Source organism: Cinclus cinclus, chromosome 2 (assembly GCF_963662255.1).
Source record: "Cinclus cinclus chromosome 2, bCinCin1.1, whole genome shotgun sequence".
NCBI lineage: Eukaryota > Metazoa > Chordata > Aves > Passeriformes > Cinclidae > Cinclus > Cinclus cinclus.
The window spans coordinates 88,229,562-88,253,768 of NC_085047.1; the positions used below are offsets into that span (position 1 = coordinate 88,229,562).

The 24,207-nt window shown below is 42.3% G+C and overlaps 1 protein-coding gene across 28 annotated transcripts in view; it reads left to right on the plus strand.

Moving 5' to 3' along the window:
• MAP4K4 (mitogen-activated protein kinase kinase kinase kinase 4) overlaps positions 1–24,207 on the plus strand; it is a 163,872-nt gene that overhangs the window by 58,830 nt on the left and 80,835 nt on the right. For all 28 annotated transcript variants that reach the window (XM_062487889.1, XM_062487893.1, XM_062487888.1 and 25 more), the window contains exon 3: positions 19,688–19,744. In XM_062487889.1, coding sequence (XP_062343873.1) covers positions 19,688–19,744 — 57 coding nt within the window. The remainder of the gene's footprint in view (positions 1–19,687; positions 19,745–24,207) is intronic.

The following is a 24,207-nucleotide window of genomic DNA, read 5'->3' on the forward strand; positions in this document are numbered from 1 at the left end:
GGATTCTGTCTTAACCTGCTCATTCCCTTTTGCTGTGCTGAAGAGAAGTGCAAGAATTAAGAATAATCCTTCCCATAACCCCTTTCTTCTTTTCTGTATTTACCGTGGAAAACATTAATACTCAGAAGCTCAAAGTCAGAATGCATATACTCTGAAAAACCATGCCACCTTTTCAGGAATAGGAGGGGTATTTTTTTTTCTGTTTGTTTTTTGGGTTTTTTGTTTGATTGATTTTTTTTTTTTGTTTTGTTTTAGTATATGGGATCAAGAGTGAAGAATTAAAAGGTGGCAGGATCTCATCTCACGTGAACTAGTAGTAATCAGTAGTGCCTTTTGGAATAGGCACTCCTCTTCCTTTTCATCCTGGCTGCCAAACTGTGTTGTTTGTAGCATGCCTTTTTATGAAGGCTGGGAAGCCACACCTGCTCTTAAGATGCTCTTGGGTGCTTTGTTCCAGCCATGTTGAGGCACTTGCTCTAAGTCAGGGGGGTTGATCCCGCTTTCAGGGGCCACCACAGCCCAGTTGCCTTCAAAACCAAGGTGCATCCAGCTGGGACACTGGCTTTGGGATGCTGCTGGTGACACCATTGCCATCGTACCTCAGGGGCAGTGGGATGGGACCATGTCCTACTCTCTTCCCCTACACCCTTTCCCCTTTGCTTCTTTCCATCAAGGAGAGGTGTGCTGGAGCATCCTGTCCTTCCTGGCCCCCAGCATCTGCTCAAAAAGGACATAGACTTATAACAGGACTTGCATTCTTTTCTACTTGCCCTGGAATGTCCCACAAAACATCAATCACTCATATTTATGCTACAAAAATTGAACTGCAGGATGCTGGCAGTCTGGCCTCAGCCTCTTGCTGGAGGAAGAGGAAGTCTGACTCAGCTTCCTTGTTTTTCCCTCAGCACCCATGATTTTGTCTCTTTGCTTCTGTGGTGTCATCTGCTCTTCTCTGGATCTGGCGTGGCACTGAATGTGCCTGATGCTTCTGATGAATGTGTCCAATGCTGTTTCCTGGTCTCAAATGGCCACTCAGTACAGAGAAATTTCAAATACTCATATAAGGCATTAGTGCTGGTAATATTTAGCTGTTCTTTAATATGTGATCTATCTGCAGCAGCTTTCACTCAGGAACATCAAAGCACTTTTTTTACTGAACATTAATGAGTTACATCTGACAACACAACTGTGGAGTTGGTATTTTTGTGGATTAAAAGAAAACAACTGAAACAAAACAAATTTGAGTTGCATGTTCAAAATTGCACAGGAAATCTACAATTGAAGTGGAAATGTGTCATCTCCTTCCAGACCTCTCTTCTTGACATGCATTCTCCCATCTCCCACTGTCTTGTGGTGACAGACACCCCACATTTGTGTTCATGTGTCTCTTTCAATGTGCCTCAAATTGCTCAAGACAGTAATCCTCTTCTGAATTTATGTTTTGAAGTTTCTGCTAGTTTTCATGGCAAAAAACCCCCCAAACCAACAAACTAGAGATGGGGGGTGGGGTGGGAGGATCAAGGTTGGACTTTATCCTGGGAACGGACTCTCTCTGCTGGATCCTGGCAATGTGCACATCTCCATGTTGTCTTCCAGTCCGAAGCCCATTGTTCATGGGAGCACCTTTCTGATGCTTCTGTGTTCTCTTTTAAGCCATGATAGAGCTACTTGCTGGGTTTAAGAGGAAAAAGAGATGGTTGGCACATTTTTCAATGAAAAGGCAAGGTGAAAATGTGTGCTCTTTACCTGCTGGATAATTCACATCTGAGGAAGTGAAAGGTGGTACAAGAAAATTATTTTTTTAGATAGCAGATTTGGCAGAATAAGGCTTGAAAAGAGTAAAAAGAAACATTTGCAAACTGAGAAGATTTAGAGGAGTGGCCACTCGGGTAAAAATGCAGATGCTGTTTGGGTCAGACTGTCACTGCATGCATGAACTGGATGAAAAGTGGTAGCAATGCTAAGATCTAAATGTGTATAGAAGCTTCTCCACAAGTAATTTTCTATGTGCAGAGGTCCTCTGGTACAGCTATTGATTTCAGATGTAATTTGGCAGAGGGTTTATGGTCTGCTAGAGAGTTTTGCAAAAACATTTAATGGATATTTGTTGCTTAAACTTTTAAAATTTTTGTTTTTAGTACTTTTTAATAGCCTTTAACTATCTTAGTTTTGTAGACTTGAGAAGCATGTTTTGGAAATTGCAGCAGACAGTACAGAAAGTAGTTTCTTCCCATCTTTGAACATCAGGCCCTATTTTCTGCCCCCCTGAATTTGAAGTGCCTGTATTTTCATGAAGATCTTCCATCACAGCCAGACTAGACAAGTAGAGTCCAGTCCTGGAAGTTTCTGTGTCTTAGCTGTGGTAGAGAGAATTATCGTTAACTGTCATTAACGGCATCATTAAATGGATAAGCCTTCTTTAAATCTAGCTTTGAGGAATCAAATTATCTTAATCTTATATTGGCAATAAGTTACCAACATTCTAGAGGCAATGTTTTTTTTCTTCCCATTAGGAATGAAATTTGGCACTCTGAAGGGAGACTCCCCTGTGCAAAAGGCACATAGGCAGGTAGTGATGGTAGATGGGATTATTGAATGCTGGCCTTTGCTCATCCTTATAATCTCTTGTGTGCACACTTGTTTCCTGGATTTGTCTGATGTAAGGCCCTGCTGTCATGTATTGACTTCCTAGTAGTAACTAGGCAGGGACCTTCTGTGAGGATTAATGGTACTGGTAGCAGTCCTCTTTTGCTTCCTTCCTCCTTGCTTTTCCTTTCACTGTTCCTTCTAGCTTAATAGAGTAAGTGCCACCTCCTTTGTCATGGTGTATCTATGAGAAAGATTTCTTTGTCCGAGTTTGGACCTTCAAAGCGAGCAGAGGTAATAGGAAAGAAGCTCCTTTGCGTGTTGCCACCCTCCCCTCCCTCACATGATTTTTAGGCTGCTGGGCTACAAGTGAGTGTCACATGGGATCCAGTATCAGGTAATCTTGATTGAAAGAAAAGCTTTGCTTATCATTCAATAGGTGATTCTAGCTGGGGGAAATGAAATCCTGACAATACTTTAATTTATTAGGTGTTCTCTCTTGAGATTCTGTTTTCTGAGATGAAGGGAGTTGTCATGGCTGGGAGTACTGAAGATCTGATGTGGAGGAAGTGATGACAGATAAGGCTGTACTTGCATCTACATGCCATAAATTTGGCTCCCTTGCCACTGACCCATCCAGCAGTAAAAATGCAGTCTGTTGTTTGTTTACAGTCCTTACCTCCTAGTTCCCAGAGCTCTACCAAAGCTGTAGCATGGCATGGCTCCCCAGGGTAGCTGTGCCAAACCAGACTTGCAGACCTCCCTCTTGGTTCTTCCCTGGGGCTCATCTGTCCTCTCTGCTGTTTTTGACCCACTCTTTCTCTCTGGTCTCTTCCATAGCCTCGAGAAATGTAGCCCGAAGGCCTTTTTAAAAAGTGAGTTTCCTTGAAGGAATCGGACTTCATTTCAGCATATAATGTATCTCTCTAGTTTGTTTGCTTGGAAGGTATTTGCACAGGCATTGCCTATGCATTGAATGATTTCTATCCTGAGACCGAGCCAAAATTTGTCATTAGTAAGGGTGTACTTTTTGCTGCATGTGTGACACTTTCATAGGAATCATAGAAGCAAAACAAATGACTTTCTGCCTGCAATGAACATGAAAATGGAACCTGGAGAGCTGGAGTAATCTACTTCAAATTCCCACTAGTTGGTTTTTCTGTTAATTTTCAATTGCTTGTCCTGTAGCTAAGGATGATTCTTGAAGAGTTTACTGCAGCAGTCAACTAGACCTCTCTTTTCTTGCTTGACACCTCTTGTTGAATTTCACCCACTGATTTCAATGCTAGCTATAAATGCAAGTGGCAAACAGTATAATTAAGTAGATTAAACCTCTCTTAGCTACAGACTTAATCACATAGTGGAGAAATGTTTGGTTTCTTCTATTTTTTTTTCCTTTTGCTCTGGAATAGTGTCTCGTGAAATTCTCGAACTAATGAGCAGGCTAAATGGAAGCCGAGCATTATCATTTTTTAAGTGTGTAGAAAACTGTTGGCTACTGAAATGATAGTAAAAATTAAAATAAAAAGCAGAATCATCAAAATCCATTAAAGTAAAACCAAGCACTTGCTATTTTTTTCTCAAATGGAGTGCTGATGTTTGCCAGCAACTTGTATCTCTTTACTTCCTTTGTCGCAACCATTTGGTTTCACACTGAAGAACCCTTGCTCTGTGCTTCTAGCAGATATTTGGATGTTAACAGCTCTTCAGTTTTAATTCTTTGGATCTTGGATGATTCTATCTCTGATCTCTTAGCTTCACTCTTTTCTTGGTTGCACTTAGGATTTGTGGTAAAAATCAGAAAAGGAAATCCTTCTACCTTTCTGCTGGTAGAAGGTACAAGCTCCTTCCCTTCTTTCTGCCATATGGGCATCTTAAATGCTTCCAGCTTTGAATTCTCATGTTTATTTGAACTCAAGCCCAGTGTAACATCCAGTTTAGCTTTGGGGGTTTTCTTGATGTTTCAGATGGAAATTCATTGGCAGCTTTGAGCTGTGTTTTGTTTATTTTCTTTCTAGGCATCTCAGTTTGGGATGTGCTGTAGCTAGATGGTGAGAAAGAGCACAAGATCTCTGTGTGGGGTGGTTTTTTTTTTTGTTTTGTTTTTGTTGTTTTTTTTTTTTTTTTTTTTTTTAATAAAATAGCTTCTCATGCCCTAATCTACGTAGAATAAAACCTTTGGGACAGACCTGTGTACCTATGGGGACCTGACTGCCCTCCTTCAGATTGTGTGTAGCTGCAGTGGGTGCCCCATAGGTGCCCTTGGGGAGGGTAAGAAAGCCCCTGGCTTTCTCTTGAAAAGAGCTGGTTGTGGAGCCTGCCTCCCTGCCACAGACAAAGTCAGGCAGAGGTGAGTGATGACGGAAAATGTGTTTTGGCATGACTGACATGTATGACTCCTTGTGTGTTTTTCACCTTCAGTGATAGTGGAACAGCATTCCAGCCAGAGTTGGGTCTCCGAGGGCTGCGCTTTGCTGGCTGCATCCAGCGCTCCTTTCCTTCGTGCCCTGTAGTTCCTGAATGTCAGTAGTTTCCCTGTGTAGTGAAGCAACCTCACCTAGTGGTCTGGTGGGTCTGGTGGGATTCTGACTTTTATCAGGGTCTTCTCACTCAGAGTAGGGGATGTTGGTGGTGAAGTCATCATTGATGCTCAGGTTTAGAGCATGGTGCCATAGTCAGCCCTTGGCTTGTCTGTGTGTTTGATGGGGCTGCCCCACACGTGGCATAAATACACATCTGTCCATGTGTGCATCCATAACAGCACTTTCGGCTAAATTTTGTCTTGCATGTGCTTTGCCTGGTGATCAGTAGTTCAGTGAAATTACTTTAAGTGTTAACTATTGCTTGGGCTTGTGTTTTGCAAAACAAGCGCTTGGACTTGTTCTGAAAACTACTTTGACAGCAATTGCAATAGCTGTGCCCTGTATAATTGAGCAATCTATTCCAGCATTCCATCTTCATGCTTTCAGTGCAGAAACATGATTATAATAAACTGTAATGCTCTTTCAGTAATTAGACAAGTAGCTGTAAATTTATAAGGCAAACTAAGAGCATTGGAACTTTGGTAAATTCAGTTTTATCGCAATTTTAAAAATAGTTACTTAGTTCTCCCTGTCCTCATAGTGGTGTAATTTGGGACAGGCACATCTGGGGTGTGTAGACCCCTCCCCAGAATCTTGGAAATCCAGTCTTGCTGGTGATACAACATTCATACTGGTGGAAAGGACTTTGTTTTCTTTCCCTGATGGGAGAAGGGAGTAGTAGTAGTAGGGCAGCATCACAGCTGATTTAATTTTGTTTTCAGTGCCTGACACTTAATTGGAAGATTGCTTAATTCTAGGAACTGCTGTTCTGCACCACCATACCACATAATGTAATTAGGTCATGGCTGTAGTGTTTGGTCTGAGTACCTGATTGTGATTAGCACAACTGTTTTCCAGATTCAAGTGATGATTTGTTTAAATGGTGGGTAGCTTTTCAGGCAGTGTTACTCAAACTTTGTAGGTAGCTTTCCATATGTCTTAGGAAAGTGACTGAGCAGAAACCTTAAAACAAGTGGAAGGCTTCAACCCCTAAAAAAAATTATTTCCAGTCCCCCCTCTTCAATCCTTTTTGTAAGGTTGGAAGTGGTGGAACAAATGGTAAAAGATTAAGTTTGGCTACAGCTTTGGCATTATTTATATCTGTGTTTTAAGGATTAAAATTTTTTAAGGTTTAAATTCTGAGTGGGATTAAGCAGTATTTTCACTTGTGACTGATAACAAAAAACTGGTTGGAGACTTCCAGGCTTTTTCCCTCATCTTTGAGCTGCAGTAGCTGAGATGACTGGTGATTTTGCAGAGCCATGTGGCAGGAGGCAGTGTGATGGCTCCAGCTGTGCTGCAATCCAGATGTGTCTGGGTGCATCCATCACAGTCAGCAGCATCTGTTCTTGGAGACACCGGTGTGTTGGCAAATACTTGGGATCTTTAATAACTGCCTCTTTGGAAGCTACCCAGTGGGGGATGGAAACTTTGGGTGTGTAGAGTGGTCCTGAGTCAGGGCTGAATGATTGCTGGAGAAATATTTTTTTGTTTGCAGGGGGCTGGGACTTTCCATCTGAACTGTTTATAGGTTCCAATTTCTGTATTGAGAGAAGAGGAGGTGATGGGCCCAGAAATGCTCAGCCTGCTGTAGTCATCAACAGGGCTGGTCCACTGTCTGCTTCCTTTATGCTGTGCCCTGGCCCTTGGCAAGACGTGTCCGTGCTGCCTCTCCAATATATGTGAGTGTGGCTGCCAAGATATTTGCAGGGCCAGAGGCACAACTTTGTTGCTCCTGTGGGTGGAGCGTTCTTTCTTTCCCTTTGCCACCTGACAAGTGGTGCAGTATTATAGAGGTTTCATGGATAGTGATGCTGGGCTGAACTGCCTGGCTATAATTACAAAATGTATGAGTCGTGCTCCTAGATTGAATTTTCATCATTGCTCCTTTTCTGCAGTCTGAGGCAATAGTAAGTTGTTTTATTTGTTCCAATTTACCAAATTATTTACAAACAAAAGCTTGGCCTTTCTGACTTGAAATTTTTATATTACATCTAATGGCAGTTGTGGTCCAGAGCAGTGACTTGTGGTTTGCAGGAATGGCTTTTGCTGGATCATGAGCTGAATTTTTTGTGTGTGTTGTGGTGTCATGAGAAAAGAGATTTTTATTTTTCCCGAAGTGCAGTTGTTACTAGAAATACTAAAAAAGTCTTCAGTGTATATCCTACCTACAGCTAGAGATGTGTATGTTGGGGACCAAAACCACAGAATCATAGAATTGTTTGGTTGAAAAAGACATTTAAGATGAAGTCCAAATGTTAACCGAGCACTGTCAAATCCACCATTAAATTAGGTCCCCAGGAGATACATCTGCATGTCTTTTGAATACCTCCAGAGATGGTGACACCACCACTTCCCTGGGCATCCTGTTCCAATGCCTAAACACTCTTTCTGTGAAGAAATTATCCCTAATATCCAGTCTAAACCTCCCTTGGTGCAATTTGAGTCCATTTCTTTTTGTTCTGTCACTTGTTTGCTTAGGAGAAGGGGCTGACCCCTACCTTGCTACAGCCTTTTTTCAGGTGGTTGTAGGGAGCAGTAAGGTGTCCCCTGAGCCTTTTTCCCCAGGCCAAACACCCCCAGCCCCCTCAACGGCTTCTCATGGAATCTGTTCTCCAGACCCTTCCCCAGCTCTGTTGCCCTTTCTCTGGGCACACTTCAGCACCTCAAATGTCCTTCTTGTGAGGGGTCCAGAATGGGATGCAGGATTTGAGGTGTGAACCACTCTATTGCTGTGGTTCACCCTGTGGCCAGGGTGCTGTTGGCTCTCTTGGCACATTCCAGTGTTTCCTACCCCTTCTTCCAAAGGTCATAAACTCTCCTCTTTTCTCGAAGTTCCACGCAAAGTGCTTTATTCACCTGGCCTTTTCCCCTTCCAGCCTGTCTTTCATCACATGAGGATGGGTTGCTCCTGTGCTTTTAAGATTTCCTTCTTGTATAATGTCCAACCTTTCTGGACCCCTTTTTCCCTCAGGGCTACCTTCCAATGGACTTTGTCAACCAGTTCCCCAGACAGGCCAAAGTGGCTGTTCTGCTGCCTTCCCCCTTCCTTTTTAAGAGCTGAAAACTCTTCACCATTTTGTGATTGCTTTGCTCAAGAGTCCTCCAACCATCACATCATCGGCCATCCTTCTCTGTTCACAACCATCATTGCTAATGGGGCAGTTTCCCTAGCTGTCCGTGTTTGACCAATTGCATCAGGAAGTTACAATCTTCCACACTCTCAAAGACTCACGCGGATTATTTCCTCTCTGCTGTGTTGTATTTCCAGCAGATGTCTGGTAAGTTAAAGTTCCCCATGAGAATAAGGGCCAGTGATAAAGAGATGACTTCCAGCTGCTTGTAGAATATTTCATCTGCCTCTTCATCCTGGTTGGGTGGTCTGTAACAGACTCCTACCAGGATATCTGCCTAGGCCTTCCCTCTGATTCTTATCCATAAACACTCCACCCTGTCATCACCATCATTAAACTCTAGGCAGTCAAAACACTCCCTAACACACAGGGCTACCCTACCACCTCTCCTTCCTTGCCTGTCTCTTCTGAACAGTTTATAGCTATCCATTGCAGCTCTCTAATTGTATGAGGTATCACACCATGTTTCTGTGAGGGCAGCTATATAATGGTTTTCGTGCTGCGTGACAGCTTCCAGTTCCTCCTGTTTGTTTCCCGTCCTGTGTGCATTGAGGTAGATGTGCTTCAGTTGTTCTCTTGATTTCTCCACCTTTTGGTGGGAAAGAGCACTGATTTTTGCATGACCCTTCTCAGATACTTCAGTGGTTTCTAAAACACCAGTAACCCATTCCATCTTTGCTGTCATATGAGCCTCCATCTCCAGCCATCACTGAGACATCAGACTAAAGGGCCGTGGTAGCACACTGTCCCTCAAACATTGGCATGGTTCTCCCAGGCTTATCTCTAGCGACTCTGGTTTTATCCCTTTCCATTTCCAAACCTAGTTCAAGGCTGTTTCAATGAACCCTGTGAACTGCTGTCCAGAGATCCTTTTCTCGCTTTGGGACAGGTGTACCTGTCCTGCTGTCATGTAGACTAACTCATGACCAAAACCCCCAAAATTCTGCTGGGGACACCAGGCTCAGAGCCAGGTATTGATCTGCTGACTCTTCCTGTAGAAAGAAACCTAACAAAGCCTTTTGCACCAAAACAACTTTTGCTTAATCTGTGTTTTATTTGCACCCTGAGTTCACAGCAAGGCAGGTAAGAACCAGCTGCAGTGGCAGCAGTACTGTGGCCTTGCTTTGCAAATTCTCCCAAAGAGTTTCTTTCCCTTTTTGTTTGCCATAACTTGGTCTGTGACGGCCTGTAGTGTGTTATTTAAGAGTGGTGAACATGTTTTGACTAGTTGTTTTGTGAAGCACTTGGTGTGTTCTTGAGTGCTTTGTAAAAAGTCATTATTGGAGAACACACAGCCTCCATTTCCTTTATGCCTTTCTTTTCCGTGGATTAACCTGTGAGCTGAATGTGTTGCATAATGGCTTTTCTGTCTTTTGACCCTTTCACATAATAAACATGTTGGCCACAGGCTTTGGGAATGCAGCTTACACACTACTGAAGTAGCAACAGAGAGGAAATGACATTTATTTTGATCCTTCTTTGCTAAATAAATAAATAAATGGTTCTGTAATCGCTGAGATTGAGGAATTGTTACTGACTCTGGTATAGAAAGGGTTGTTAGTACAGGCTTGAATTTCTGAGTCAAACTCCTGCTGACAAAGCAGAAATAGTCTGAGGACTGAAAATACTGCCTGAGTATTTGAAAATAGTTGTGTGGACACAAAGCTGTTTACAGATCACTCACTGGCCACCAGCCAGTTTCTCAAGGATAAGGTGTTTTGTTTTTTTTTTTTTTTTTTTTTTTTTTCCTTTAGAATCACAGATGTACTTGGCAGGTTATCAGAAGATAAAAATGCTGGAAATAGTCTCCTGGTGTGAGTCCTCATTTAATTAAAATACATACAATTTTAGGCTAGATGTTGCTTGCAAGCAACTTGGTAAAATACTTCTGAATTTGTTCTTATGTATGGGGTTACAGTATAAGGCATGGTCCCTATTCTTTTCAAGAATGCATCTTACTGTAGTCCTCCTGCAGCATACCTTTTGCTCTGCACAATGTGTTTCAGTTTCAACAGTTTCTGCCTGGCAAATTTTGGCTTCGTAGACCATAGTAGCAAGGAGATGTGATTAACTGAAACTGGTACTGATGGTGTTTGTAATGGCTAAAGAAAAGAGGATTGTAGAGTAGAATATCCTGAGTTGGAAGGGACCCACAACTCTTGATGGAGTGTCTCCTCTCAGTAGGAAAAGCAAAAAGCTCAAAACCATGCAATTCCAGCCCTTTTTGTTGTGTGGGGTAGCACCGGAAAAGTATTAACTATTGGACTGGAAGGAAGTTCTTTTTTTTTTTTTTTTTAAGTTTATGTAGATATATGTGTATATAGATAAATGTACACTTAAGAGTTCATTAACTTTTCTTCTTTAATGCTAATGTTCTGGAATTTTTTTAAGGCTGCCAGTGTGAAATCACTCATTTCAACCATGTTAAAATAAAATTTATTACATATCCTGATTTTCTTGCTCTGCTCAGCTGTATTCTTCTGCTGGGAAGCTGTATGTGGAAATATTTCCCCTTCCCCTTGCCCCTCATTAATATTTAAAGCTAGCAGTTCCTCCCCACATAGTGTGTGTGTTAGCATTTTGTGATGCAGTTAGACAAAAGGTGGGACTCTTGATGGGGGGGACAGCTGTACGGGACAGTGTGTTTTGGGCTTCTCTGTGCAGCAGTAACCCCAAAAACATACTAAAAAGTGAAACAAAAAGCAGCAAAGGCAATTGCTCCCCCTTTTCCCTTCACACTATGTATTTTGCATTTACAGTGGGGTTTTATGCCTTCCAAAACAACTGACGCATCCATTTAGCATTCTTGAAATAAAAGAAAAGGTTGACTTCCATTTATTACCCCTCCTTGTTGCTCTCCAGGAGGCTGCTGGACATTTCAGTATGGTGCCTCAGGCAGCCAGGACCTGAAGCAGCCTAGCTGGACACTTGCTGTCTGTGACTGCTGGATGCTGCCCAGGGAGGGACACTGACCTCTTGCTTCCTGGCGATGGCTGTCACCCATTTCTCGCAGCACATCTCTTTTGACAGTAGATGGATTGCAACAAGGCTGGTAGAGTGTGTGTGGGCTTATTTTTCCTTCTGTCATGGTGTACTACCTATGACAATGCCCCCCACAAGAATGCAGGCTGCTTAAAACAGTGGTGGTGCATGGAGGGGCTGGGACTAACTAGGGTTCAATTATTATTTTTTTTTCTTCCCCCAAAGAAAAACACATATTTTGTGGCACTTTTGTATACTCAGTGCCTAAATACTTAAATTTGTCCATCTCAGGCCCTCTTTCTGAAGGGGTGTGCTCAGCACTGAGGTGGTTGCTCTGCAAGTTGATGGCGAGTGTGAGCAAAGTGAAACGGGTGCAGACTTGCCTGGGTATGCAGAGGGCCTTGGTCACAAGGTGTCACTTGCTCCTTTCAGCTGGAAAGCTCTGCTCATCCAGGATGATGATTAGATGTCAATATGAATTCATTTAAAAAGCAGTCAAACAAAGAGAAGCAGCCCCAGGCTTTTTTTCATCCAGGCTATTTTTGATGTCACTCTGCAGAAGGGATGGAAGAGACTGCCCTTTATCTGCCATCTCTCTCAGCTGCAGAAGCACCTGCAGCTTTGTTTTAAAGCCCCTGTGCACCCATGTGGGGACCCTGGTAGGTCAGTTTGGACCATGTTTGGTCTGAGTGGTGCGTGATGTCTCTGAGGTGATGCTGGGTGTTTGTGATGCCATGTGGCACGCACAGGGCTTGCTCTGGTCACTCGTGCTGGTTCCCTTCAGCCTGAGTAACACAGCCCCTATTGCAGGGACTTGCTATGGCCATGCCAACAAACTGGGCCTGCCGCTCCTTCTGGCAGTGGCCGAGACTCCGTGGAAAGTGTTTTGTGGTGAAAGTGCCTGTCAAGGTGTATGAGCAATCAGTAGCAGTCTGTATCGACAGACCCTGTAATTTTGTATCTACAAGTATATGTTTTAGAATTTTTGATCTAAATTATTTTCTTGATGTTCTCTATCTGGCTCATTTTTAATTATAGTTGCCAGAAATAAATTGTTCTGTATAAAAGTGACCATTGCAGGGCATCCAGAGAGTCAAACTGGTATTAGGAGGGGTGTCTTTAGTGACTGGTAAAGCCATTAAGGTAGGGTGAAGAACTGGTTTGAATGAGGGCCATCTGATCTTAGTTGATGCTTTCAAAGGAAGACAAATGTGCTGTAAGCCAATTGTGTTCACACAGGAGGTATGCCTCTATTCTGATTTCAGTATTTTCTTTTGTTTTAGTTTGGTGTGTTTTTTGTTGTTGTTGCTGCTTTGGTGTCTTTCAGTAGTGTGCTAACAAATCATCTAGGAAGTTTTAAAACCAGAAAAAAAGTGCAAAAATTAATAAAGTTCTCTTTTTGGACTGCTGACGGTGCAGACTCTATTTTATAAGAGAAAATGACTGATGGTGGTTTCAGTAGAAGTCACTAACTCTGGGCGCAGCATGGTGGTGACTGGAAGAATGGGATGGCTCTTGAAGAGGGCATCTGCCAGGCTGGGTTTTCAAGCCAGTTAGCTCAAGCGTCCCTTTATAAGCAGCACCTAGTCTGGTGCAGGAAGCTGTGGTGGTCACCTGCAGAGCAGCACTCAGCTGATGGCTGGGGTGCCTGATAGAAGGTCAGCACTCAGCACAGTGTATCTTTCAAAAAGTTTTCTATGGCCTTGTGTAAAAACGCATCACAGCCTTGCTGCCACTGTTGCCAGCAGGTGCCTGTTTGTCAGCCTTTCCTGCTTGGTATTTGAGGAATGAAAACCAGGGAAATCTGTAGCCTTCACTTGGTAAGGGAATGTTTTGTGCCATTTGAGCCTGGAAATGTGTAGTCTTGAAGGGATCCCAGTTGGCTGAATGGTCTGCAGTTGACATGACTGGGCTGACAGAGGACCATCCATAGTCTTAAACTGCACAGCTGCACTCCTCTTACCCTCCCCTTGCCCTGCAACATCCCCTTCTTTGCTACCTTTTAAAATCTATTACCAGGTGAAGTGTTTCAGTGGCTATGAACTGAAACCAGCATGAACATCAGGCCTCAGGCAAATCTTTCAAAGCTCCTTGGGGAACTGGTGTTGTTTTCCAGGTGAATTGTCAAGAGAACTGGCTGCCTTTGCAGTTCTCTTTCTGTCTTCTCCCATCAGACCGAAAGATCTCCTACTGATGAGTGAGGTGGGCTGGGCAGTGTGCTGGGAGTCAGCACAGATGCCTCCTAACTGAGCTTTGCAATTGACCTGTTGTTACCCTGGGAAAGTTAGACTGGGGCTTTCTGCCACGCTTTTCCCACCATCCTTTCTCCCCCCTCCCCTTTCTTTTCTTCCTATTTAGGCAATGAGCTGTTTGGGAGAAGGAAATGCCTCTGATAATGTATATCCAGCATCTTTCACAGTGGGAAAGCTACCACAAAACTAGGAATCAAAGTGAAAAATTGGTGAATAGAACTCTCATTTTTTCTTCCTAGTGGGAAATGTCTTTTCAATCTGTCCCCAGAAGGACAAAACCAATAGTAACTGTATATCTTTCTGTGCATTATTTCACAGAATGCAGAACTATGCACAAGTAAATTATTATTATTTCTTCATCAATAGACAGCTAGTGAGCCTGTGGATATCAAAAGCAGGGTAGAGAGTATGTTATTTTCTGTTTTGCTTTTCAGGCATTTGATGTCAGGAGTTAGACAGAAGGAAAACACAAGAGCTCTGTCCTGTCTTTGACTTAAACAGCGACAGTCTTTAATAGCTCTGGTTGGTTTGGGTTTGGAAGTCATCTAACAGGAAGACTTCTTCTCGTGTATTTCTGCAGTGATTTTCCGGGTTTTTGTGCTGAGGTTTTTTTTCTCATTTTTATTCTAGAAGAATTTATGTCAGATAAACATTATCCTTTTCGTTTACAAATTCATCTCCATTGCTGGAGCCTATGATTATTTACCTTACAGAATGCTGTATCAGTAGGAACAGTGTAATTTGGACTACAAATACAGTTAGATATGCTTAGGAACACTTGATATTTAAGTTTTTGTTTTTGACTGGGGAGGTTGTTTTCACTTTGTGCCATTTTGTCTTTTTGCCCATCAAAAATATGTTCTGTTTCTTCCACAAGCACTATTCCCATTGCTTTCCATAATGTAGACCTGGGCTTTTCAGGGAGTGGAAAGAAATGCTGTGTGGAGTCCAAGTTTTCACAATGTAAAATTGGTTTGTCTACAACTCTCTGTGTTGGCGAGTGACACAAAAAGCTGATGGTAAACATGACTTGGAATAATAAGTTATCACTTATTGCACTGGGGCGTGCAACCTAGTAACAGAGTATTGCTTCATGGCCTGTTGCCTCAGGCTGGTAGGAGTTAAGAGTCAGCTGAATGAGAAGCAAAATGGAAAGTTAAGTTTGGCATGGGGGTAATGTACAGCACTCCCTACTAAGAGGTGGTACTATGGTGAATTTTCACTTGATGGAATGTCTAAATCTGATCTGCTGCTCCTGTGTGCACTGTGGCAACTGAAATTGGATTAGTAGTTGTTTTTTTTTTTTTTTTTTTTTTTTTTTTTCAAATAAGTTCTACTTCTTTCTACAACTGTAAGCATAGAATACTGGGATCTGGGAGAAGTTTACTGAAGACTTGATTGTGTACAGTGCACAGGATAATCCAAACTTGCAAGTCATGAATCACAAATGGTGCATTCCTTCCTTAATGTTTGATGTCACATATGCTACTTCCATGTCGTTTAGCTGGGGAGCAAGGTTCCAGGAGCAGTCTCCTAGAGTTATGTTAGTATGCAGGTCTGAAACTGTGTTAGTAGGAGAATTACATTACTGTGACATAAATATCTTGGATAATTGAGAGGGGGGTGTGGGGAAAAGAGGTAAATTAGCTGATAGAATTTCTTCTGCACTTCATTTGCATAGCTCTTTGATAACACTAAGGCACGAGAAAAAACGCACCATGAAAAACACCGCATAACATCACTTGCCTTTGAACCTGTCTAAGCTAAAAATTTTACAGTAATAACATGTGCAAAGGAAGAAAGAGGCAAGAAGTAGATGTATTAACTGACTTGGAGAGTGTGGGAAGGATTGAAATTTATAATGTTCTGCAGATCTTGGCAGTCGACCACGGATTCCCCTTGTCCCCTCTGCTTTTCAACATGCATAAAGCCCACTGAGATAGAAATAAACACCATATTGCTATCAGACATGACTAGGAATGTGCTGAAGTAGTGGATTCAGTTTAAGATCCAGTTAAATGCTGCAGTATTGCTGTGTTGATGAGAAGAGCTACAGCTTCTATGCAAATGAACTTGCAGTCATCTGCATGAGAAGAAACAGGACAAGATTTGAGGTTGGCAGTCTCAGTTCCATTGAATTGCTCATCCCAACAGGCCATTTAAAAATGCAGTGGTACAAGTAGCACTCTTAAAAATATTCTTATGCTGCTTCCTTGGGAAGATAAACCAAGTGCTTTAATATGAATAGAACCATGAAATGAGGGAGAGAAAAGTGGGGAGAATGTGTAAGAAACAAGAAGTAGTTAAAAAATGTTGGTGAATAAAATCTTAATGTGGTCTAAATGAAGGGAATGTGTTGGTGGGCTCATTTCCATGGGGACAAGCTGACAGTGCTGATGTTTTCTTGTGGTTCCCATGCTCAAACCCAGTAAGAGGCAAACTCTCACTCCCTGGATGACATAGCCTTTTCTACCTGTTGCTGCCACTATTTGAAGAAACCTTTGCAGCTTCCGCAGTCCATTGGCACTGGAGACAATCACCTTATGCTTAGCAAGATGCTGCCAGGTTGCTGTTGTCTTCATTGCACATTTCATATCCACACAGCATTCTGGATAGGGGTAGTATCTTGCAATCCTCAGCCTCTGATATTTGGTGTCTAGCAATATTTTAAGAAACTGCTGTTTTCATTTAGCATGGGTTGCATTTTGCAATATTGCAGAGCTTTTCAGATATCCAGATGGTAATTGCCAACCATTTGCCTGGAGAAACAAAGCTGCAAGAATTTCTGCCTTGCCATGGGGATGGGGATCCCTGGATGCCCTGAGGGGCCATGTGTCCACACTGCACTAAAACAGAGGCCTCATTCTCCATGAAGAATGTTATCCCAGTGGAGTGGTGTTGTGTGAGATATGGTGTCTGGGTGGAGCCTTGATGGTTGCTGCATTTGAAGTGCCCTGTGAGCAGAATTTGAATAACTTTTAATCCCAGGAGATTGAGTTCACAGGGTTTCTCCCATCTATGATTTCTGCAGCTCTTTCTTCACATTCAACTACTTTGCAATTTTATTATTACTCTTTTTAACATAGAGAGATTTTTCCAAAGCAAAAGCTGGCCATGAAAATCTGATGAATGGTTTCCAAAATGGGAATGCTTAGCCATTTCATGTTTCAAGGAAAATTATACCCGCATGCTAATAGTTTGACAGGTCTGTTCTTGAGCAGAGCTGTTAAGCAGATAAACAAACAAACAAATACTCTGCTCATGTTTATATCCTGTGCTTGTGATGTTTGTTTTTTCCTGCCCTCTGAAAATATTTTTAATGAAAAAAATGTGGCTTCAAAACATCTTTTTACTTCTCTCATATAAATTAATGTCATGCAGGCCATCCCTCCTCCTCTCCATATGTTGTAGATTTTTAGAATATAAGTGCTCCATACATTATGGAAAGGGTATTTGGAGTAATTTTAAACAATATTCTGAAGTGACCAGGGTTTAAATTTGGTCTGGGATCCTGAGCAGACCACACTTCCCACACTCTGCAGTTCCCTTGCTTTCAGTCCCTTAGGAGGGTTATGTAGAAGCTTTTTCCCTCCCAGAAGAAGCAAAGTGAAACATGAGCAGTGTCTGTGTTCTGCTGTAGCTGGCCCCAGTTTTTGTAGGGACACTCGTGGAGGCACCAGCAGGATCCCATAAAGCTGCAGGGGGAGGATGGTAGGGCTGGTGCACATTAGTCATCCCGAGCAGGCCAGTTTCACAGGGAAGAACATTGACTTCAGAAAAGCTGTGAAGTCGAGCACTGGGAAATTGTAGGTGTCTCTCTGGAAATAGCAAGCCCACTAGTAGTTAGTAGACTTAGAATGACAAATAGAGCAAAAATTCCATGAAAATGACATCCTGTCCTGCTAGTTTGCTCTTCTACATGCCACATTTTCTGCTTGAGTATATTCTACCACCATTTTAGCACCTCCACTTAGCTGCAGAGTGAATGGGGAGCTGTACTTCACTGTTTTTAAAAAAAAGTTTATTTCCTCAGACCTCCTTAGTGTTGTGAGGACTTTTTCGTCAGAGATGTCTTTGCTTCTCTGTTATCTTTAGCATATTCTTTCTGTACCTAAAACTGTACTTCCCATGTCCTTGAGCTTTCAAATTTCTTCAACAAAGCTGTGGAGAATGGGGTAGAGCTGAGAGTAGGTATTTTTCCATCTTGGTGTAAGCCCTTTTCCCTTCCTTCCTTGTGGGATGGTAAGTCTTGAGGAGAAGACCACAAGCCTTTGTCATTAGGCAGAGGTCCAGGATGGGAAATTGGAGTTGGAAATCTCCTGGGCTTGCTGAAAGACTTTGGTTCAAGAAGTAGTAAGGTCAAGGTGAGGTCAGTGTTGGCTACTGCACACATATTACGACCCCTAACTTTGTTTCAAAATCAAAACCAGCTTGAGACCAAGCTGTAAAAAGACATGCCTGCGGTAAAGCGAGTTTACAGAGCAAGCAAAAGCCTGAGCACAGTAATGTATTTATAGAAAGCACGTGGATTGGTTAGTAAGGGGGAGAGTGAAGCAGAAGAAGAGTTGTGGAAGAAAGCTGAGGCAGTAAATTCTGCAGCATTTAATCCTTTTCAATTCACCAGCAATGTCTGGCCATCATCTCCATGGAGGGCATCATAAGGTGTGAAAGGGTCAGGATTTCTCCAAAGAGACTAGTGGTTTGGGGTGCTTCAGTTCTGGGGTGCCAGTCTCAAAAGACCCTGTAAAGAGATTAACATGTTTGTCCAGGCAAAAAAATATACTATTCCTGTCCATCCTACAGGTTTCTGCCTAGGAAACTCAGAAATTGATGAGGAGAGAAATAAAGGAACTGTGACTTCAGTTAAATGTTCCATTGTGTTCTTATCATTATTTGTGATTAAAGTGGAGGAATTTAATGGGCCTACCTGTTGCTAAAGAGCTTGACTAATGCAGATAAGAACCTTTGGAGACGGTGCCTGGGAAAGTGTTTGGTAGACAGGACTGTTTGGCTAGCTTAGGATAGACTGCTGGGTGTTACACTGCTGAGTGTTAAGTGGAGAGCTGGAAAATACCAATATTTAGGACCATTTCTAAGTGCCTGCTTAGAAAAAAAAGTACACAACAGCTAATTGATGTCTCTACCTCATGTAAACATACAGTGGAGAGAAAAAGGCTTTTGTTAGAAGTCAGCTGAGGCGAGTTACAGCCCACCAGGGCTGGAGGGGCCTGCCATGCTGGTTGCCTCTCAGCCCTGTGATCTGCATCCTGCTGGCTCTGGCTCTGTTTCCACTGCAGAACAAACCAGTTTAATTTCCTGGACTGCAATCCCCTGCCCCACCCCACAGTTTGCTTTTTCTATGTTAACTTTCTGCCATTTTAGTGATCTCAATCAGCTTATCATATGATACGAGTGCCAGAAGGAGCTCAGTGCTCCTGGGAGAAATATGTGACAGGAGGCTGGAAGGAGGCAGAGGAAGGAAGGGTAGGAGCTCCCTGCTGCAGGAGCTGGGATCTATTAACTCAGCTCCAGCTGTACTGAGAAACTGTACCCTTACTGTGGTGTAGCTGAAGGGAGATGACATCTTGTTCTTGTCTAGCCATTGTGAGACAAGAAAAGAGAGCTCTTGCAAGTCTGATGCACCCCTTGCAGAACCCTCACTTTTTGTACTTGGGAAGACCAAACCAGTGAGAAATATCCTAAGCCCTAAGCATGGGTTAACCATGCTTACTAGGTAAAGCATGTAATGTAATGTATCGCCTAGCTACTGCGCAGTGGTTCATACCAATAAAATATGTAACACGTGGAATTTATTCTGACATGTTAATAAATTATCATTATTGACAACGAGGTTTGCTAAAGTTAACAAAGGGAAGCTGTGCATATAACCTGTTTGTACTTGATAATCATTATTTTGATGTGGAGAAAAGGAAATGAATGCTAAAATTTGAAGAGGAACGCTTCAAGTTTGTTTTTGTTGTTGTTTTAGCCATCTAGAGTATTTGTAATATTTCCTAGGAAGTATCAGAAGGGTCCAGAATAGCTGGGAGAAACCTAGTGACTGGAACTCTTGTTCAAGGGTTTTGCTCTGTGTAAACTGAAGGGATGGGTGAGATGCTGGTGCTCACTGTTCTCTATCTTTCTTTCTCAGGGTCGCCATGTCAAAACAGGTCAGCTGGCAGCCATCAAAGTCATGGATGTTACTGAGGTGAGTAGAGGAACCTTCTGCTTTATTAGCAACATGTAAAATTTAATAATGCTTACCTCATATTTCTGTTGAAAGGCATGGTTCTTGCATGTGAATGTTTGCTCTCTGCTTGTAGGACCTGAGCTCTCCAGTGTGTGTGACTGTGTGCTGGGGCATTTGTCCTACACAAATTTCATTGACCAGTCCCAGGGTATATTGGTGCATGTAGCACTCTCTTTTCAGAAATTTCTAAGAAGGGGAGAAAGTCCAGATTGCTTGCTGCCCACTATTTTCTCTGAAATGCATCATCTTGCATTTACCAAAAAAGAAGGTGAGGTATCTGCTTGATGTAGAGGACAGTGTTCTCCTTGGTACATCTCCAGCCTACAGAGGGTGTATGTTTATTCATGGAAGTGAGTCCATTATAGTTCCAAGAAGCCTAAAAGAAAAAACATCTGCAGGAATGATGAGCAGACTGCTAACAGAATTCAGCAATGTAAAGTAGTTGTAGTAACTGACCCATGGGGATTTACTGTGGAGCTTTAGATGGGAAAGAGGGGAAATTAACCCAGTCAAAGAGATAAAAAATAGACGCCTATATTTAATTCCTTGGGTGTCTTGCAATTTATGCTGTTCAGAAAGCAATCAGTTTAAATTAAGTCTTCAAAACAGATGAAAGAAAGCATGGACTTCTCCTTGTTAGTCCATTTGTGTTGTATAGAGTTCCATTCACAAATTAACACCTTCAAATTTAAAATCGAATGAGATCCTCCCATGTGGTATCTGTAAAGATTGACTGATACCTGTCTTTTTGTCTTTTGTCTTTGTCTTTTCAAACTGTCATAATCTTCTGAGCTCCTCAGCCTTACACAGGGGAAATAATTACATCAATGGATATGTACAGAGCAGGGAATCTTTGGCCAAGATGGTTATAGCAAGCAAAACCTCTGCAAGGATATTGCTGCAGAATGTTTTATAGCTTAGTGTGTGTATAGGTGCAACAAGTAAAAATGGCCTTGGACACAAGGTCCTAGATGGGTGGTGGGGTGTAGTGGGTAAACAGGCAAGAGAGGAGGAAAACAAGAGGCAGGGTTAGGTAAACTGATAGGACTTCAGTCTTATCTCTGAATCTCTATTGATTGATGGGCAGTGTGACTGCTGCTCTCTAAATTCTGCTGTTGTGCCTGCCAACAGCTAGATATTCCTTTTTTGTCAGATAGCTTGATAAAGATCAATTTTCAGCTGAAGTTTTTCAAAGGCTGCCTTCATGAGGAGGCAACACTTTTTGCTGCAGTTAACAGACAGAGAAACCAGAGAAGAATGAAGGTACATTGACACACAGTGAATGTTCTTTGCACAGCAAATGTTTTCCTTTGTGCAGCAGTTTTACACAGGGCAGCTTGCTGGACTGTGCATGACAATGGTTTCTTCCATAACACTAAGACTGGCTCTACTGCACACTCCCTGTGTTTTTAATAGCATGTATTAATCACAAACAGTTGTAACAGAGAGGTTGCACAGAAAAAGGAAAACAGTTGAAAAACGCTGTCTATAGTATGACTAAGCTCATATTGCAGGAGGTAGCTTAAATTTTGAAACTTACTGTAATTCTTGTCTGGTTTTGAAAAGCAAGTTGTATATTGGTACTGTCTTTTATCTCATAAGTGCAATGCTTTTTTAGGGGATGAAGGGTAGTCAGAGGGAGGAGTTTGGAGATGTTAGCCCCATGCAGCTTAAAAGCATTGTCATTCCTACCAGTGGAGCTCATGTGTTTTTGCTTCAAAGTAAAGAGCTTACAGAGACTAAAAATGTGTAAATTCTTCCAAGTTGTACTGTCAGCTCCACTTTTTAACAGCAGGCATGGGTGATACTGTTGCATGTACCATTTTCTCATTGGCAGATGTGGCTGTCGGATGTTCTTGTCCAGCCTTGCTTTCTGATTCCTTGCCCATTTCCCAACACTTGTGCCAACACAGCTGCTTTGGGGCCAGATGGTGACCTGGATCAGTGAATGGACTCTGGTTCCAGTTTTAAAATACCCTTACTCCTCTTCTTCCCCTGCTTATTTATAACCCGGATTGGTTCATTGATTGAATAGAGCACATGATGTTGCAAACTGTTGAGTAGTTGCTATGAAGAAGGTGGCATGAGACTGGAAAAGAGCCACTGCTGGCCATCAGGGAGAAGGAGCAGTAGCTCAAATTGATATTTCTGCTGGAGATGACCATATCCTCAAGCCATAGCTTCCATTCCTCAAGGGTTTGCTTCATTAACACCTCCTTTGTCGGCGCAGGTCCATCCTGCTTCTAGCTTGCCACAACAGTGAGATGAGAGAACGTGGGGACAGAGAGGGCAGTGACTGCCACCCTTAGTACTGTTCAAAAAGAAATGCTGAGGGAACCACAGCCACAAATTCACCTTCTCTGCCTGCTTTAAGAACTACAGTTAGATGAACTGTTAATGGTAATGCCCATGGAGAAAGAGGCTTGAGTGGAAACTTCCACAAAACTGAAATTGTGGTTTTCTGATGAGTGCTTGCTTGAAGCTGTAGGTGATTTGTGCCTATGTGCATATTTTATTAGCAGTGTTATGCTTTTCTGCTTAAATGTGTGCAGTGCCATGGGGAATATCTGATTATTCTGACTAACCTGAACTGAGAACAGACACAAGACTTCCTTTCTTCCAGGATACCTCTGATCCAGTGCTTGCTTTGCCAAATGTTTAACAAATTAGAAAACCTAATGTATTGGCATGCTCTGTGGGCACACCCCAGATTTTCAGTTTTCAAGGCCATGATTCTGCAATTCACACATTGCTCAGGATCCTGCTCAGGATCCGTGAAGTTATGTCTGTTCTGGGCTGTAAAGCTTTGATGCCCCAAATAGGAGGGATGTCAAAGTCGAAGTGAAGGCTTTCCTTGAAAAGTTTTGGTTGGCATGAAGAAAATGAGGTAGTATAACCTCTGGCAAGAGGCATTGGAGGAGGTATTACAGCTCTATAGTGCGCATGGCACTGTGGAGATACTCTTCATCCTTCTCATCTTTTCTTGTGGTTTTCTCTTTAGATTTTAATTTTGAAAAGAATGGTGGCAAGGATGAGAAAGGAGGAGGTGGGCTGAAGCCTATCAGCTTGATCTTTGAATAAATTATGACTAGTTAGTTCTGCTGCCTAAAACGTTGGGGGATGTTGATGTGCATAAAACTTCCCTGCCTCTTCTACTTTCCTCCTTTCTAAACAAATAAGGAAAATACTTAGAAGACTGGATCTTTACTGATCTTTAGATCTACAGCACTACAAGAAGTACTAATGGAACTGTAAGACCTAAAGACCTATAGGTTTTACTGCAGAATGGTGCACAGGTAGGTCTTGTTTTCTCTTTTGGAGGGCAAAGCTGCAGTGAATATAGGCTGAAAAAAATTCACTGGAGCATAGAACAAATAAAACAAAAAAACCCACCAGTTTTCATCAATGGAAAGCTATTCCTATTCCTTGTTGGAATGAGCCCAATGACCATAAAAGGGGAACAGTGCAAACGATCAGCGTATGTGCACTTTAAAAATTGTTTTACAAAATCTACATGTGTAGGATGACTCTCATGCTGCATGCTTGTTGTGAGGGGAGGCATTATATGTAGTTTGTAATTAATCTTTGTATTGTAAGGTTTCTGTTCCTTTTGTGACATTGATTTGGAGAAGGTGGTGTTCAGTCCATGTTGATCACTTCCACTCACTGACCATACTCCTGGTTTCCAGGATTGCAAGATTGCCATGACTCCTAAGATTTAGCAACCTCTGTATAGTTAGAAGAATGTGTTTTCTTGTGAAGCAAACATCATTTAAAACCTTAGCAAAGCTTACTTGGCAAACCTGCCTGTATCCAAGCTGTTAGCTTGCATTACACCCTAAAGCTTGACTCTGCTTTAACTGCTTTGGAGCCTTTCCTTGCAGCTGCATGGTTGTTACCAGTGTTGCTCCTGTGTTCCACTTCCAGTGATGCTTTTCTCTTTGAAAAGTTTAGTAATTGATTTTGAGGGAAAAACACAATTGCTTCTCTTCTGTTTGTTATAACCCCTGACGCTGCTGCTTCTTCCTCCTACCTCTTCCCACACACACTCTTGGCATCCCTTGGGAAAGTTTTCTGCATGCCTTTTTTAATAGCAGCATTTCTCAGCTCTTGTGCCCAGTGTTTCATGACTTGTCCAATCTAGTCTGTGTAAAATTATGCTAAGTAAACAACTGGATACTGTATCCTGCTGATTTATGAAAGAAGTTGGATTGCTTTTAGTGCTGGCAAGTCTTGCCATTTCTGTGTGTCCTGTGCAGAAAAATTAACAACCCCAGACCAAAGCCTCCAGGCCTGCAGAGAAACATGGCACATCTCCCATACCTAGACAGGAAAAGTTCCCTGAGTTACTCATTGCCATCTTCCTTACTCTCCTGACTGCTTATTTCTGTTGCAATAGGAAAGTCACTTTGATTGTTGTC